The sequence below is a fragment of the Eumetopias jubatus genome, unplaced genomic scaffold (assembly GCF_037043125.1).
Source record: "Eumetopias jubatus isolate StellerSeaLion01/CBP00866 unplaced genomic scaffold, mEumJub1_p1.0 scaffold_11, whole genome shotgun sequence".
NCBI classification, from domain to species: Eukaryota; Metazoa; Chordata; class Mammalia; order Carnivora; family Otariidae; genus Eumetopias; species Eumetopias jubatus.
This window is the reverse complement of record NW_028274817.1, coordinates 56,169,949-56,184,277: the sequence shown is the minus strand read 5'-3', so window position 1 is coordinate 56,184,277 and position 14,329 is coordinate 56,169,949. Positions and strand designations below refer to the sequence as shown.

The window sequence follows — 14,329 nt, the reverse complement described above, 5'->3', positions numbered from 1 at the left end:
TTTTTTAGATGTGTTCTGGTCTGCTCGTTAAAGGAGACTTTATGTTATTTCCACTAGAACTGAAGCTTTGCAGAATTCTGTGGTCAGTAGACATGGAACATGCAGGGTTTTTTTCTGGTCTCTGGGAAAAGGGCCCACTGCATGGGTTTTTAATCACACTTGCCCAAGAAAAGCAATACCAGCAGAACACAGGATGGTGGGACTTGGTGTAAGCAAGTTAGGCAGCAGTGTTGATTGTGTGCTGTTTACTAAGTTGGTTTATGCTGAGGTGTGGGTGAGGGAGATGGTGCCAGCCAGCTCCTTTGTTCCCAGGGAGGGGAATCTGTTTTTTTTTTTTTTCAGGTTTCAGATATTTATTATTCAGTGTAAACCCCAACACAATACACCAACATGATTTCGTGCATTTAGAGGGGAAATATTTCCTGGTAAGTGGAAAATTGCACAGATGGCTTCTGAAAGACCTTCATTCTAAGCACCTTTATAGTGAAACATTTCATTTAGAAGTCTGGACCTTCTTTCTTCAGTTTGCTGTAATCTGCATTTACTGAGTAGAACTTGTATTGATCATTGGGACCCAGTTTGTTCCAGGGTTCTGGGTTATTCTTCCTATCCCAACTGACATCTGGAGTGAACAATGCTAGGCTCAAGACATACAGTGCTGCTCCAGTACCTCCTGTACCAATAAATACGAAGAGGGGGATCAAGCTCGGATGCTTCTTGGCCTGACCGATGATCTGGTGTGACATGTTTGTGGCAGAGGCCTCTTGTCCAGGAGAAGAAATAAACAAACGTGGAACTCCCGGGCTGGGGAGTCTGTTCTTAAAGCTCTCAGGGAACCACTTTTAGAGGAGCAAATAACTTCCCCTTGTGCATCCCAGGCATTTTTAGGATCATGGTTTTCACATTGTCTCTGGGTTCTTGCCTGCCTGGAGCAGCACAGTGCACCTTGGGCTCTATCTTAGCCACGCATTCTGATTTTTAAAATTCCAAACATCAGGGACCTGTTGTGGCAGGGACCTGCACTGGTCCTCTGGAAGGGTTTTGCTGCCCTGGAACTGATGCAGGTTTGATGCAGTCACCCCAGAGCACAGGAGCAGGGGATTTGGAGCATAGCTGGCTAAACAGCCTGTGTCCCATTTAGATGCCTTCAGCAGGTGTCTCTGCACCTATGCTGAGGGGCGGGGGAGGGAAATGACACCCAACTGTTCTTTTGTTCCTAGAGAGGCAATGTCACCTCTCACATATGCACTCCAAAAAGTATGAATAGTCTCTCCCTGTGCATCTTAGGCAATCTTCAGATTGTGCAGTCTGCCCTGTGGTGCTTGCCTGCTTCCTCCAGGAATAGGGTGGTGTCCTCTGATTTCTATCCCAGGCAAACCCAGGGACCTCTAAAACTCCAGTCTTTGTGCCCTGCTGGTTGTAAAAACTCTCAAAAATCAGCCCTTCTCATTTTCTCAGCCAATAGCTTTGGGGAAGTGTTCTTGTGTGTGTCCATGTTCACTCCACTCTCTCTCACTTTTCTCCATGTCCAGGGCTCCCTCCCCTACACAGCAGCGATGGTCAGTTTTTCCCCCAAACCACATCTCTGCACCTCCTACCTTCCTCAATATGGCCTCTTCTCTCCCCCTAATTGTGCAGTTTGTTCTATCAATTCTCAGGTCGATTTCTTGGGTATTCAAAATGGTCTGATAGCTATCTAGAGTGTTCAAGGGACCAGGCAAACCTAGGGTCCTCCTACAGTACTGCCATCTTAGCTCTTCTCTCTCAGCTTTTACTGATTTTGATGGGAGTTCTCTGAGCCTCAGGATCTGGATGCCTGTTTCCTTCCCCAGATTAGGGAAGTTTCCAGCTATTATTTCATCAAATAGATTTGCTGCCCTATTTTCTCTTCTTATTCTGGTACTCCTATAATACGAATATTATCATATTTGATCGAGTCACTGAGTTCCCTAAGTCTATTCTTGTGTTCCATACTTCTTTCTCTCTTTTGTTTAGTTTCATTGTTTTCCATTGTTTTGTCTTCTGTATCACTTACTTATTCCTCTGTGTCTTGCAGCCTTGTGTTCATTGCATCAAGTATGTTTCCAATTTCAGTTATTGCAGTTTTCATTTCAGACTCATTGTTTTTTAATTCTTTTATCTCTGGGGTAAGGGCCTCCCTGAAGTCTTCCATTCTTTTCTCAAGCCCAGTCAGCATCCTTATGATTGTTGCTTTAAATTTTCCATCAGGCATGTTACTTATATCTGTTTCACTTAGATTTCTGGCCATGGCCTTTTCTTGTTCTTTCATTTGGGATGAATTCCTTGATCTTGGCGTTTTGTCTAAGTTTCTGCCTTTTTCTGTGTGTTAGAGCAGCCTTTTTCTGTGTGTTAGACTTCTTTATGAAGAAGAGGTCATATAATGTCCAGAACTTGGTGCTTCTGGGAGTGTCTCTGGTGTGTATTGTGTGCACTCTGCTGCTGTGTTTTGGCTGCTCTATTTTTCACACCACTCATCTACAAAGGCTCTGTTTACCTGCAGTGGGCAGTGTTTGGTCCTTTGCCAGAATGTGGTGATTTTAACTAGGTGTGCTCTGGTCTGCTTGTTAAATGATACTATTTCCACTAGAACTGAAGCCCTGTAGAATAATCTGGTCAGGACATGTGGTGTCAGCAGGGATTACTGCTGGTCTTCTGGGAAAGGGACCCACCACACTGGAACTGAGGCTGGCTTGGCTGAGAAGGAGGTACTACCAGAGCACAGAGTTGTGGGACTTGATGTAAGCAGGTTAGGCAACCAATGTAGAAGCCATGTTGCTTACTCCAGGTTTATGCTAAGGGGTGAGGGAGGGAAATGGTGCCAGCAAGCTCCTTTGTAGGAGAGGAGAAGCATCTGGAGAGACATCTCTGTGCACACTGCCTCTCAGGGAAGCACTCTGAGAAGAGGGAGTAATTTTCTGCACTGTGTGTCACAGGCATTTTTCAGATTGCTGTTTCAATACTGTCTGCCTCCAGTTGTTTGCTTGCGTTCTCTCCAGGAGCAGCATAGTGCCCCCCGGGCTCCAACCCAACCAAGCCTGTAGCCTTCTGAAACTCCAGGCTTTAGGGACATGGTGTGGGCAGGGGCCTGTGCTGGTCTTCTGGGGAGGGTCCCACCATGCTGGGACTGAGACAAGCTTGACCAAAATGGGCTGTCATGCCAGAGCACAGGGGTGTGGGACTTGGTGTAAGCAAGTCAGGCAGTCATTGTTGGAGATGAGCTGTGTTTATGCTGAGGGGTGGTTAAAGAAATGTCCCCACAGCAGTGTCTCTCTGAACTCTGCCTCTCAGGGACAAGCTCTTCTTCTTCTCCAAGAAGAGCAAAAAAAAATCTCCCCTTTGTGCCCCAGGCGTTCTTCAAGTTGTTGTTTCCAGGCCTTCTGCCCTTGGGTTGTTTGCCTGTCTTCTCTCCAGGAATAGGGCAGCACCCACAGAGCTCTATCCCAGCCAAGCCTGCTGATCTTTAAAACTCCAGACTTTAAGCCCTGCTGGTTGCAAGAACTCATAAAAATCAGCCCCTCTTGTTTTCCCAGCCATTGGCTTTGGGGAAATGTTCTCCTTGTGCACTCCCCTCTGTGCTCCTGTCTTTCTCACCCTTCTCTGTGACTATGGCTCCTGTCCTCCTAAGCACCTGCAATCTCTCCTTTAATCCATGTCTCCACACTTCTTACTTTCTTCTATGTGTCTTCTTCTCTCCCTTTAGATGTGGAGTTTGCTCTGTCAGTCTTTAGGTTGATTTCTGGGGTATTTAGAATGATTTGATAGTTATCTAGTTGTGTTTGAGGGACGAGATGAGCCTAGAATCCTCCTACTATTCCACCATCTTAGATCCTTTACTGCCATTTTTAAACTTACATTAAAATTCAGTTTATTTTAATATACCCTTAATTTCTTTCACATCTCAGAACTGAAGGCTTTTACTAATTTATATTATTGTTTGTGGATTCTGGTGATTTAAGATACATCTTTATCTTATTTTAAATATCTTATTTTCTCTTTTTTTAGTGCTTTGTATTTATACATCCTGTTAGCATATATCCTGTACATCTATGGTAGACCTGGGCAGGATAAAGAAGAAGCTCCTGAGAAGTGCCTTCTCTAGGAAGATGTCCCAGGATTTAGTGCTTGAATAGTATGACAACTAATAAAATCATCATTGGAGACACAGCTTCATTATATTTTAATCTTTCTACAGCTGCTTTAGGGAATCCTTTTTAAGCCTACATTTTGTTTTAGAAGCTCTCAAAAATAAAATCATACCTAATTTACCTGTTTAGAGGATTTGTGAGAAAAAGTAGGCAACAGAAAAAAATACTATCATGTTTGTCTAAGTTTTCCAGACATTTCAACCTAGAGCCAAAATCTGTGGAGTGTAGAATAGAAGTTTACTGGAAGGATACAGGAGAAGGAGTTGCAACTGGGCTAAGAAGACTAACATTGTTGTCCTTGGTATAGGTAACTGTTTCCATTTCTGCTGGCATCTGTATGTAATTCTCAAGTGTTTTATTTGTGGTTCAGGCAAAAACACTAATCCTTTCAGATAAGAGGACTAAAGTTCATTGAAAGGGGCAGAAATTAAGTCAAAGTGACCAAAATTACATGTTGGTATTGGTAGGAAAGATTGCACCTGGTTGAAAATGCAGGTGCATGAGGAGCTTGTTTCCAGCCTATTAGATTAGGGCAGTTGTTCTCAAATTTGAATATCAGAATCACCTGGAGGGTTTAAAAGATGGATTTCACTAATCCCCAGAGTTCCTGATTAGATATATAGGCCTAGGGTGGGGACTAATAATTTGCCTTGGAATTTTGTTGAAAGTTCCCATGTAATACTGATGCTGCTGGTCTTGGGACTTTACTTTGAAAACTACTAGAATATAGCAACAATACTAATTACAGACTCCCATCTTCTAGTGGAAATAGAGCTCCTGGTAAAATGCCAGGCTTGCTCAGGATTGCTTTGGGAGGGGATAATATTAAATCTACGATTTGGAGGTTTCAATATCCAAAGCTTGATAGGGCAGAGTAAGTGGGGATTAACATCTCCTGGGCAGTGATATGCTGGAGCCAGTACTTACTGGCTCCTGAGAGACAACAAGCACATCTATTCCCAGCTCCATGTTCAGAAATATCAGGTTGGTAGCTTGAAACCAACCTTGGTGGGAGATTTACACCACACATATTTACCAGCATTCTACTGCCTAAAAGTGATAGTGGGTGCTCATATGTGCATAAGGTTAGATACACTAGAGACCCTAAAAACCACAGACCCTGCTTTTAAAAAGTTACAATCTAAATACAAACAATTATAGCCATCCCATTAAAATTATGTGGTATTATTCATTTAACAAGCACTTATTGAACCCTTGCCATGTGTCAAGAACTGTAACAGATGCTGGAGATACAACAATGAACCAGGAAAACCACGGTTCTTACCTTCTTGGAGCTTACACAATTTTTTAAAAGATTTTATTTAATTTGACAGAGAGAGACACAGCGAGAGAGGGAACACAAGCAGGGGGAGTGGGAGAGGGAGAAGCAGGCTTCCCACCGAGCAGGGAGTCTGAGGCAGGGCTCGATCCCAGGACCTTGGGATCATGACCTGAGCCAAAGGCAGACACCAAACAACTGAGCCACCCAGGTGCCCCAGAGCTTACACAATTTTAAAGAAAAGATATAACTGTAATGTGAGTGGTTTAACTTAATTCTTTGTTCAAAAACGATTGCAAGTACATTAGCAGCAAAGAGCATAAACTCTTTAAAACTCAAAATAATGAAGAAAATTCCTAATAATTATCTTTACAAACACAGTCGTGTTTAAAAAACAAATTCAGCCAATTAAGTTTGATGATCTAATTGGCTTTATTAAGTGATTCATGAATAGGGCAGCATCCCATTTAGCCTATGGAAAGATGCTCTGAGGAGTTGTACAAAATGGAAGATTTTTATGAATAGGAGGCTGGGGTAAGAAGTTATTAGCAAAAGAAAAGAAAGGATCTTTCTTTCTGGCAAGGTCAGCTTCCCTTAGGGGGAAGAGCAGGGATCTTATCATGCAGATTACCTCATCTTCTCTAGGGGAGGTAGGGGATAGAGAAGGCCCAAGGTGGCAGATTAGCTCTTAGGTACTGACCTGTTGACACTACATTTCTGGGAGAAGTTGAAACTGCAATTAAGTTAAGTATTAAGCACTTGTTTGGTAACTTGGCCTAACATAAGTGACTCCATCTTGGGCCAATGGTTTTCTTTTTAACAGTGGAATATTGTGATTTTGAAAATTATATTTATCTATTGACATTTATTACATGTTTAATATATTTACTGAAAGTATTTAGTTTAGATATACTTACTGTCTACTTGGATCTCTCTAATACTAAATGTATTCAAATTTAGAAACAGTGTGGGTACTTTCTGCTTCTTAGGTAAATGTTCCCTCATTTCCAGTTGCAGAGTGCATTGGCTTCATTCTCTATATATTTTTAGAACAGAAAACTTGTGCCATATGGTAGAAAACAGAGTTGAAGGAAGGAGACTTAAGGGTATTAAAAATATTTACATTTTTGACAAAGAGTAAACACATTAATTTCAAGAAGAATGTTTTTAACATGGCTTATTAGTTTTGTCAGTTCTTCTAGTTTCTTTTATTTAGTGACAAATTTTTAAAAGGTAATTATTCAAGGTGGGTTCATTATAGTAGGGCAATTTATGAGGTAGGTAATGGAGAAGAGGACAGAAGTGGGATTTTAAGGAAGCCCTCCCAAGAACATCAATGTTGCCTCTGGGTTATACCCACAGCACCTCTCTCCACTCCATCGCCAGCTAGAACTTGACAGGTTCCAAAAGGGGTGTGGAATGGGCAAGAGCCTACACTTTTTGGTTGGTGGGTGAATGAAGACATAAAAAAATATAGCCTTTACTCCCAACTCAGGGACTCAGTACTAATTTTTCAATTGCATAATTAACATTATATCTTTTAAGGGCTTCTCATCATATTCTTTTTGTTTCAGTTTTTATTTAAATTCAAGTAAGTTGGGGTGCCTGGGTGGCTCAGTCATTAAGCATCTGCCTTCGGCTCAGGTCATGATCCCAGGGTCCTGGGATTGAGCCCCACATCGGGCTCCCTGCTCCATGGAGAAGCCTGCTTCTCCCTCTCCCACTCCCCCTGCTTGTGTTCCCTCTCTGGCTGTGTCTCTCTCTGTCAAATAAATAAAATCTTAAAATAAATAAATAAATTCAAGTAAGTTGATATATAGTGTAATATTAGTTTCAGGAGTAGAATTTAGTGATTCATCACTTACATATAACCTCCAGTGCTCATCACAAGTACCCTCCTCAATACTCCTCACCCATTTAACCCATCCCTCTGCCCACCTTCCCTCCAACAACCCTCAGTTTTTTTCTCTATAGTTAAGAGTCTCTTTTTTGGTTTGCCTCTCTCTTTTTCTCCCCTATGTTCATCTGTTTTGTTTTTTAAATTCCACGTATGAGTGAAATTATATGGTATTTTTCTTTCTCTGACTGACTTATTTCACTTAGCATAATACACTCTAGCTCCACCCACATTGTTGCAAATGGCAAGATTTCATTCTTTCTATGGGTGTGTAATATTCCATTGTATATATATATATATATATATATAACACATCTTCTTTATCCATTCATTACTTGATGAACATGTGGACACTTTTCATAATTTGGCTACTAGTGATAATGGTGCTATAAACATCAGGGCGCATGTATTCCTTTGAATCGGTATTTTTGTATCCCTTGGATAAATACCTAGTAGTGCAATTGCTGGATCATAGGGTAATTCCAATTTTAACTTTTTGAAGAAACTCCATACTATTTTCCAGAGTGGCTGCACCAGTTTGCATTCCCATCAACAGTGTAAGAGGGTTCCCCTTTCACTGCAATTTCACCAACATCTTTTATTTCCTGTGTTCATTTTAGCCATCCTCACAGGTGTGAGATGATATCTCATTGTAATTTTGATTTGTATTTCTCTGATGATGAGTGATGTTGAGAATCTTTTCATGTGTCTGTTAACCATCTGTATGTCTTCTTTGGAAAAATGTCTATTCTTGTGTTCTGCCCATTTCTTAACTGGAGTATTTGTTTTTTGGGTGTTGAGTTTGATAAGTTCCTTATGTATTTTGGATACTAACACTTTATCAGATAGGTTATTTGCAAATATCTTCTCACATTGTGAAGGTTGCCTTTTAGTTTTGTTTGTTTGCTTCACTGTGTGGAAGATTTTTTATCTTGATGAAGTCCCAGGAGTTCATTTTTGCTTTTGTTTCCCTTGCTTCCAGAGACATGTCTAAAAAGAAGTTGCTATGACCAGTGTCAAGGAAGTTGTTGTCTGTGTTCTGCTCTAGGATTTTCATGGTTTCCCTATTTCACATTTAGGTCTTTCATCCATTTTGAATTTGTTTTTGTGTATGGTGTAAGAAAGTGGTCCAGTTTCTTTCTTCTGCATGTGGCAGTCCAGTTATCCCAGCACCATTTATTGAAGAGACTGCTTTGTTGAAGATTAGTTGACCATGTGGTTGTGGGTCCATTTCTGGGTTCTCTATTCTGTTCCATTGATCTATGTGTCAGTTTTTGTGCCAGTACCATATTATCTTGATCATTATAGCTTTGTAATTTAGTTTGAAGTCTGAAATTATGATACCTCCAGCTTTGCTTTTCTTTTTGAAGATTGCTTTGGCTACTCAGGGTCCTTTGTGGTTTCATATAAATTTGAGGATTATCTGAATGAATGGAGCACTGGGTGTTATATGCAAACAATGAATCATGGAACACTACATCAAAAACTAATGATGTAATGTATGGTGATTAACATAACATAATAAAAAAAAAGATTTTTGTCATCCAAAAAAATAAATAAATTTGAGAATTATTTGTTCTCACTCTGAGAAATGCAGGTGGTATTTTGATAGGGATTGCATTAAATGTGTAGATTGCTTTGGGTAGCATAGACATTTTAACAATATTTGTTCTTCCAATCCATGAGCATGCAATGTGTTTCCATTTCTTTGTGTCACCTTCAATTTCTTCCATAAGTGTTCTACTTTTCAGAGTATATATCTTTTGCCTCTTTAGTTAGGTTAATTCCTAGGTATCTTCTGTTTTTTGGTGCAGTTGTAAATGGGATCAATTCCTTGATTTCTGTTTCTTCTGTTTCATTACTAGTATATAGAAATGCAACAAATTTCTGTATATTTAATTCTGTATCCTACAACTTGACTGATTTTGTGAATCAGTTCTAGCAATTTTTTGGTGGAGTCTTTCAGGTTTTCTACATGGAGTATCATGTCATCTGCAAATAGTGAAAGTTTGATTTCTTCCTTGCCTATTTGGATGTTGTTTATTTCTTATTGTTGCCTGATTGTTGAGGCTAGGACTTCCAGTACTATGTTAAATAACAGTGGTGAGAGTGGACATCCCTGTCTTATTCCTGACCTTAGAGGAAAAGCTCTCAGTTTTTCCCCATTGAGGATGATATTAGCTGTGGGTCCTTTGTATATGACCTTTATGATGTTGAGATATGTTCCTTCTATCCCTACTTTGTTGAGGTTTTTAATCAAGAATGGATGCTTTGTACTTTGGCAAATACTTTTTCTGCATCTATTAAGAGGATCATATGGTTCTTATCCTTTCTTTTATTAATGTCATGTATCACATTGATTGATTTATGAATATTAAACCATACTTACAGCCCAGGAATAAATTCCACTTGATCGTGGTGAATGATTCTTTTAATGTACTGTTGGATTCGATTTGCTAGTATCTTGTTGAGAATTTTTGCACCCATATTCATCAGGGATATTTGCCTGTAATTCTTTTCTTTAGTGGAGTCTTTGTCTGATTTTGGAATCAAGATAATGCTGGCCTCATAGAAAGAATTTGGAAGTTTTCTTCAATTTCTAGTTTTTGAAACAGTTTGAGAATAGGTATTAACTCTTCTTTAAATGCTTGGTAGACGTCCTGAAGGCAGCCATCTGGCCCTGGGCTTTTGTTTGTTGGGAAATTTTTGATTACTGATTCAATTTCTTTGCTAGTTATCAGTCTGTTTCAGTTTTCTATTTATTCCTATTTCAGTTTTGATAGTTTGAATGTTTCTAGAAATTTATGTATTTCTTCCAGATTGCCGAATTTGTTGGCATATATTTTTTCATAACATTCTTTTATAATTGTTTCTATTTCTGTGGTGTTGGTTGTGATTTCTCCTCTCTCATTGGTGATTTTATTTATTTGGGTCCTTTCTCTTTTCTTTTTCTTAAGTTTGGCTAGGGGGTTATCAATTTTATTAATCTTTCGAAGAACCAACTCCTGGTTTCATTGATCTGTTCTACTGGGTTCTTTTGTTTGTTTTTTCTATGTCATTTATTTCTGCTCTAATCTTTATTATTTCTCTTCTTGTGCTGCCCCTAGGCTTAATTTGTTCTTCATCACTTTCTACTCTATCCTGGATATTTTGAATGTTGAATTGTGGAGATTTTGTATTCTGTTATTTTTCCATAATGAATGTTGTTTCCTTTGTTTTAGCAGGTGATTTTTTTTTTTAAAGATTTTATTTATTTGACAGAGAGAGATAGCAAGAGCAGGAACACAAGCAGGGGGAGTGGGAGAGGGAGAAGCAGGCTTCCTGCCGAGCAGGGAGCCCAATGTGGCACTCCGATCCCAGGACCCTGGGATCATGACCTGAGCCGAAGGCAGATGCTTAACGACTGAGCCACCCAGGCGCCCGCAGGTGATTTTTTTTTTAAGTGAGGTTTAGGCTTGAACTTCAAACTTCAAAGTCAGTTCAGATTGGATTTAAATGTGTCTGTGTGTAGGGATTACCCATGAGTTGTCAGTTTGCAATCTCTCATCTAGAGTAAAGATGGTCTTTAGCTGAGATGGTTTTAGGCTCTCCCATACATGCCTAAATCTGAGTTCAGTCAGAAATGTGGGTGGACAGTTTGGGGATCTGCTATATGGTTCTTTTCCTTGTAGGATTCCTCCATTCTCTTCAGCACTCACATTTTCCTGGGTTCAGTTTTCATGTTTTATAGGCCAAAGAGAGATTGTTGTTTTGGTTTGGTTTGGTTTGGTTTGGTTTTTTTCTGCATGAATTCCAGCCAGTTGTAGACTGCAATTACCCTCAGGCTAAAAACCTCAGCTTAGGTATTTAGTTGTCACCCCTCCTCCAAGTGAACTTGTACTGCAAACCCAGCAGACACTTATCTTCACTCTCCAGTACATTCATGTTCTTTGTTGTATACCCAGGTTTTATAATTATTTTATGCAGTGGGGTGGAGGTGGAGAGTTGTTAGGTAGGATCTTAATTTATCATACCTAAAAGTGGAACTTTCTGTAGTTTTAAATTTTAAATGTCAAATTTCAAATAAAAAAATAGAAAATAGTACAATGGATCCTCATATGCCCATCACCAGACTCTATTATTTTTGCCTCACTTGTTTCATCTACCTCTTTTTTTGCTTTTCTCATTTTTCCTAAATATTTAAAGCAAATCCCAGACATCTCATTATTTCACCTCTACATTCTTCTGTATGCATCTCTAAATACCATGGATACTCTTATATAACCATAATGCCATTATTATGTCTAAAAAATTAACAATATTTTTGGTATTATCTAATATTTAGTCCATAAATAAATGTTCCTGATGATTTAAAAATGCATGTTTGCATTAGAATAAAAATAAGATCCACAATTGCATTGGATTGATACTTGTGTGGTCTCTTTGAATCTAGAGGAGTATATTCTCATCATCTTCATTTTCCCTGCCATTGGCTTGTTGGAGTAACCACCTTAGTTATTTGTATGCAATATTCCACACTGTAGATTTGTCTTTTTCCTTGAGGTGTCATTTTACTTGTTCCTCTATGCTTTATATTTCTATAAATGGAAGTTAACTCTAGAGATTTAATTAGGTTCAAGGTCAACTTCTTGGCAAGAGTACTTTGCAGATGGTGCTGTGTGCCTGATATCACAGTGTCTGGATAGCCTAACAATTTTCGTATTTCACTCTAAACCAGAAATCACAAACTAGTAATGCATAACCAAATCTTGCACATTAACACATTTGAATACAATTATTAGTTGCTACTTCTTGTTTTGTTTGCATTGTTATTTTTCCTAAAGTAATACAAAGGAAAACAAACATAAAAGCTATAGTTGTATCTTAATCAAAAGTAGTAAAATGGAAGAACACAATTGCTTCCTGTTTCAGTATAGTTTATTTTTATACTAGACATCTCCATTCATTGTTATTACCTGCCAGACCCCTGTAAACACAAGTTTGTGACTACTGCTATATATATTCTCCAACCCATCATAGCAAGTACAGCAAAACTCTGATCACAAGTATTAAATCCACACTTAGTAGTGAACTAACATTTGCCTAAACCATATACAGTTAGTTTTGGTGTACTGAAAGCACTGTATCACTCACAGCTGAGCTCCAATTTGAAGTTTACATTGTCTGCTTTTTAAGAAATGAGAAAATTAGGGAAATTTTAAAAATATATTTAACCTTCCTATAATCCTGAAAAATAAAATTATCCAGGACCAAAAATAATCTTCATTATCCTTAAAGTTTTGAAACTGGTTAAATTCTTGAAAAATTTTTCCATGCATTTCATCACAAAATTAAAAGAATTTAAGGTGGTTCATAAAGCTAAAGCACTGATGTCTTCCGTATGAAATATCTTCACTTGGACTTTTTAAAGACAAACTATAAACAAAAGGCCATAAAGACATCATATGAAATGAGTTCTTGCAAACTCGGATTTGTTGAAGAAGACAATTATTTTAAACTCACAAGGGATATAAACAAATATGAAACTTTAGAACCCCAGGACATGCAAACCAGAATGTTGAAAACATAAGTTTCAAGTTGGACATCATGTTTCCAGTTCTTTCAGGAAAAACATTTATCTAGTGTCTAAATTGGGACACAGGAAGTCAGAGCAGGGAATTACCAAAATAGTGTATTATAAGTGTTCTCCTTGAGATTGTATCTGAATGCCTTTAAAAACTGGGTGTGTAAGTTAAAACTGCTTTTAGCACTTCCTCGACAGCTTACCTTAGATTTTGCTAAACTTGGCAGCATTATAAGGGTCATATTTTCACACAGATGCACTCTTCCTGAACAGAATGTATTTGACAGAAACAAGTTTTTCTTTCATGCCAGGCATTTATGTGTCTGCTTTCCATAACAAACAGCAAGACAAAGCTTACCATTCTGGACTCTCTCCCAATATTTCCAATTTAGCTATGAAAACAAGATTTTTTATTTCATGGTTTGGCGGAGTGCCCTTTAAAAGTTAACTCTTTAAGAGAACATAACTTTTTCCCTCAATAATCATCTTATGTCCTATGATTTGAATTTTGTTTGCATTTCTTCAGATGTCCCAAAGTCTATCCTTATATCACCTGAGTTGGAGACATTTTCATAAGTTATCCTTTTTTCCCCCCTCACATAATTTAGCACTTTATTATAGCTCTCATTTGCATTATTTTCTGTTTCTGATACTAAGTCTAATCAAATTGAAGTCAGCATTTGTTTTGTTTCTAGGTCTTTGACGGAGTCTTGGAAGAGTCTCTAGCTGCCAGAGTTTTGTCTGAAATGGACTCATTTCCAAGAGTTCAGCTGTTTTCATACTCTATCCTTTCATAATGAATGGTGTCTATCCAAATAAAAGGGCAAATTATTATGGTAGGTTAGGACCTGGTAAAGTAGGGAAAAAATCTTGCCAGGATATATCTAAAACCAAAATTGAAATACACCATAAGCCTAACTCCTGCAGTTCCAAGGATAACCATGCTATGCATCCAGCATTCTCAGTCTTTCAGAGAAGTCAAAGCATCCAATGCAAACTTTTTTTTAAAAGATTTTATTTATTAATTTATTTGACAGAGAGAGACACAGCGAGAGCAGGAACACAAGCAGGGGGAGTGGGAGAGGGAGAAGCAGGTCTCCCGCTAAGCAGGGAGCCTGATGTGGGACTCGATCCCAGGACCCTGGGATCATGACATGAGCCGAAGGCAGACGCTTAATGACTGAGCCACCCAGGCACCCAACGACTGAGCCACCCAGGCGCCCCCAATGCAAACTTTGATACTGAAAGGATGACTATTCAGTTTTTCATTCTGAAGCAGGTTATTAGAAGGAGACTGACAAGAAGACCTATTTTTAAAATTATTTTTTCTATTTGTAAAATAAATTGGATGAATTAAAATTGAATATAATTTTGCCATCATAATCATCATCATTACTTTTATGAACCTAAATGAATGATTTGGA

General features: G+C 38.6%; 1 protein-coding gene across 2 annotated transcripts; it reads right to left on the bottom strand.

Moving 5' to 3' along the window:
- Window positions 1-497: 497 nt before the first annotated feature.
- LOC114207393 (cytochrome c oxidase subunit FA4-like) lies at window positions 498-3,555 on the bottom strand. Of its 2 annotated transcripts, XM_088028975.1 has the most exons (2): window positions 3,508-3,555; window positions 498-713 (listed from the first exon to the last, which is right to left on the bottom strand). In XM_088028975.1, the coding sequence occupies exons 1-2, from the start codon at window positions 3,553-3,555 to the stop codon at window positions 498-500; spliced, it is 264 nt and encodes an 87-aa protein (XP_087885101.1). The 2 variants fall into 2 exon arrangements, with proteins under 2 accessions (XP_087885101.1, XP_087885102.1); XM_088028976.1 differs by lacking the exon at window positions 3,508-3,555 and having other exon boundaries at window positions 498-746.
- Window positions 3,556-14,329: the final 10,774 nt, after the last annotated feature.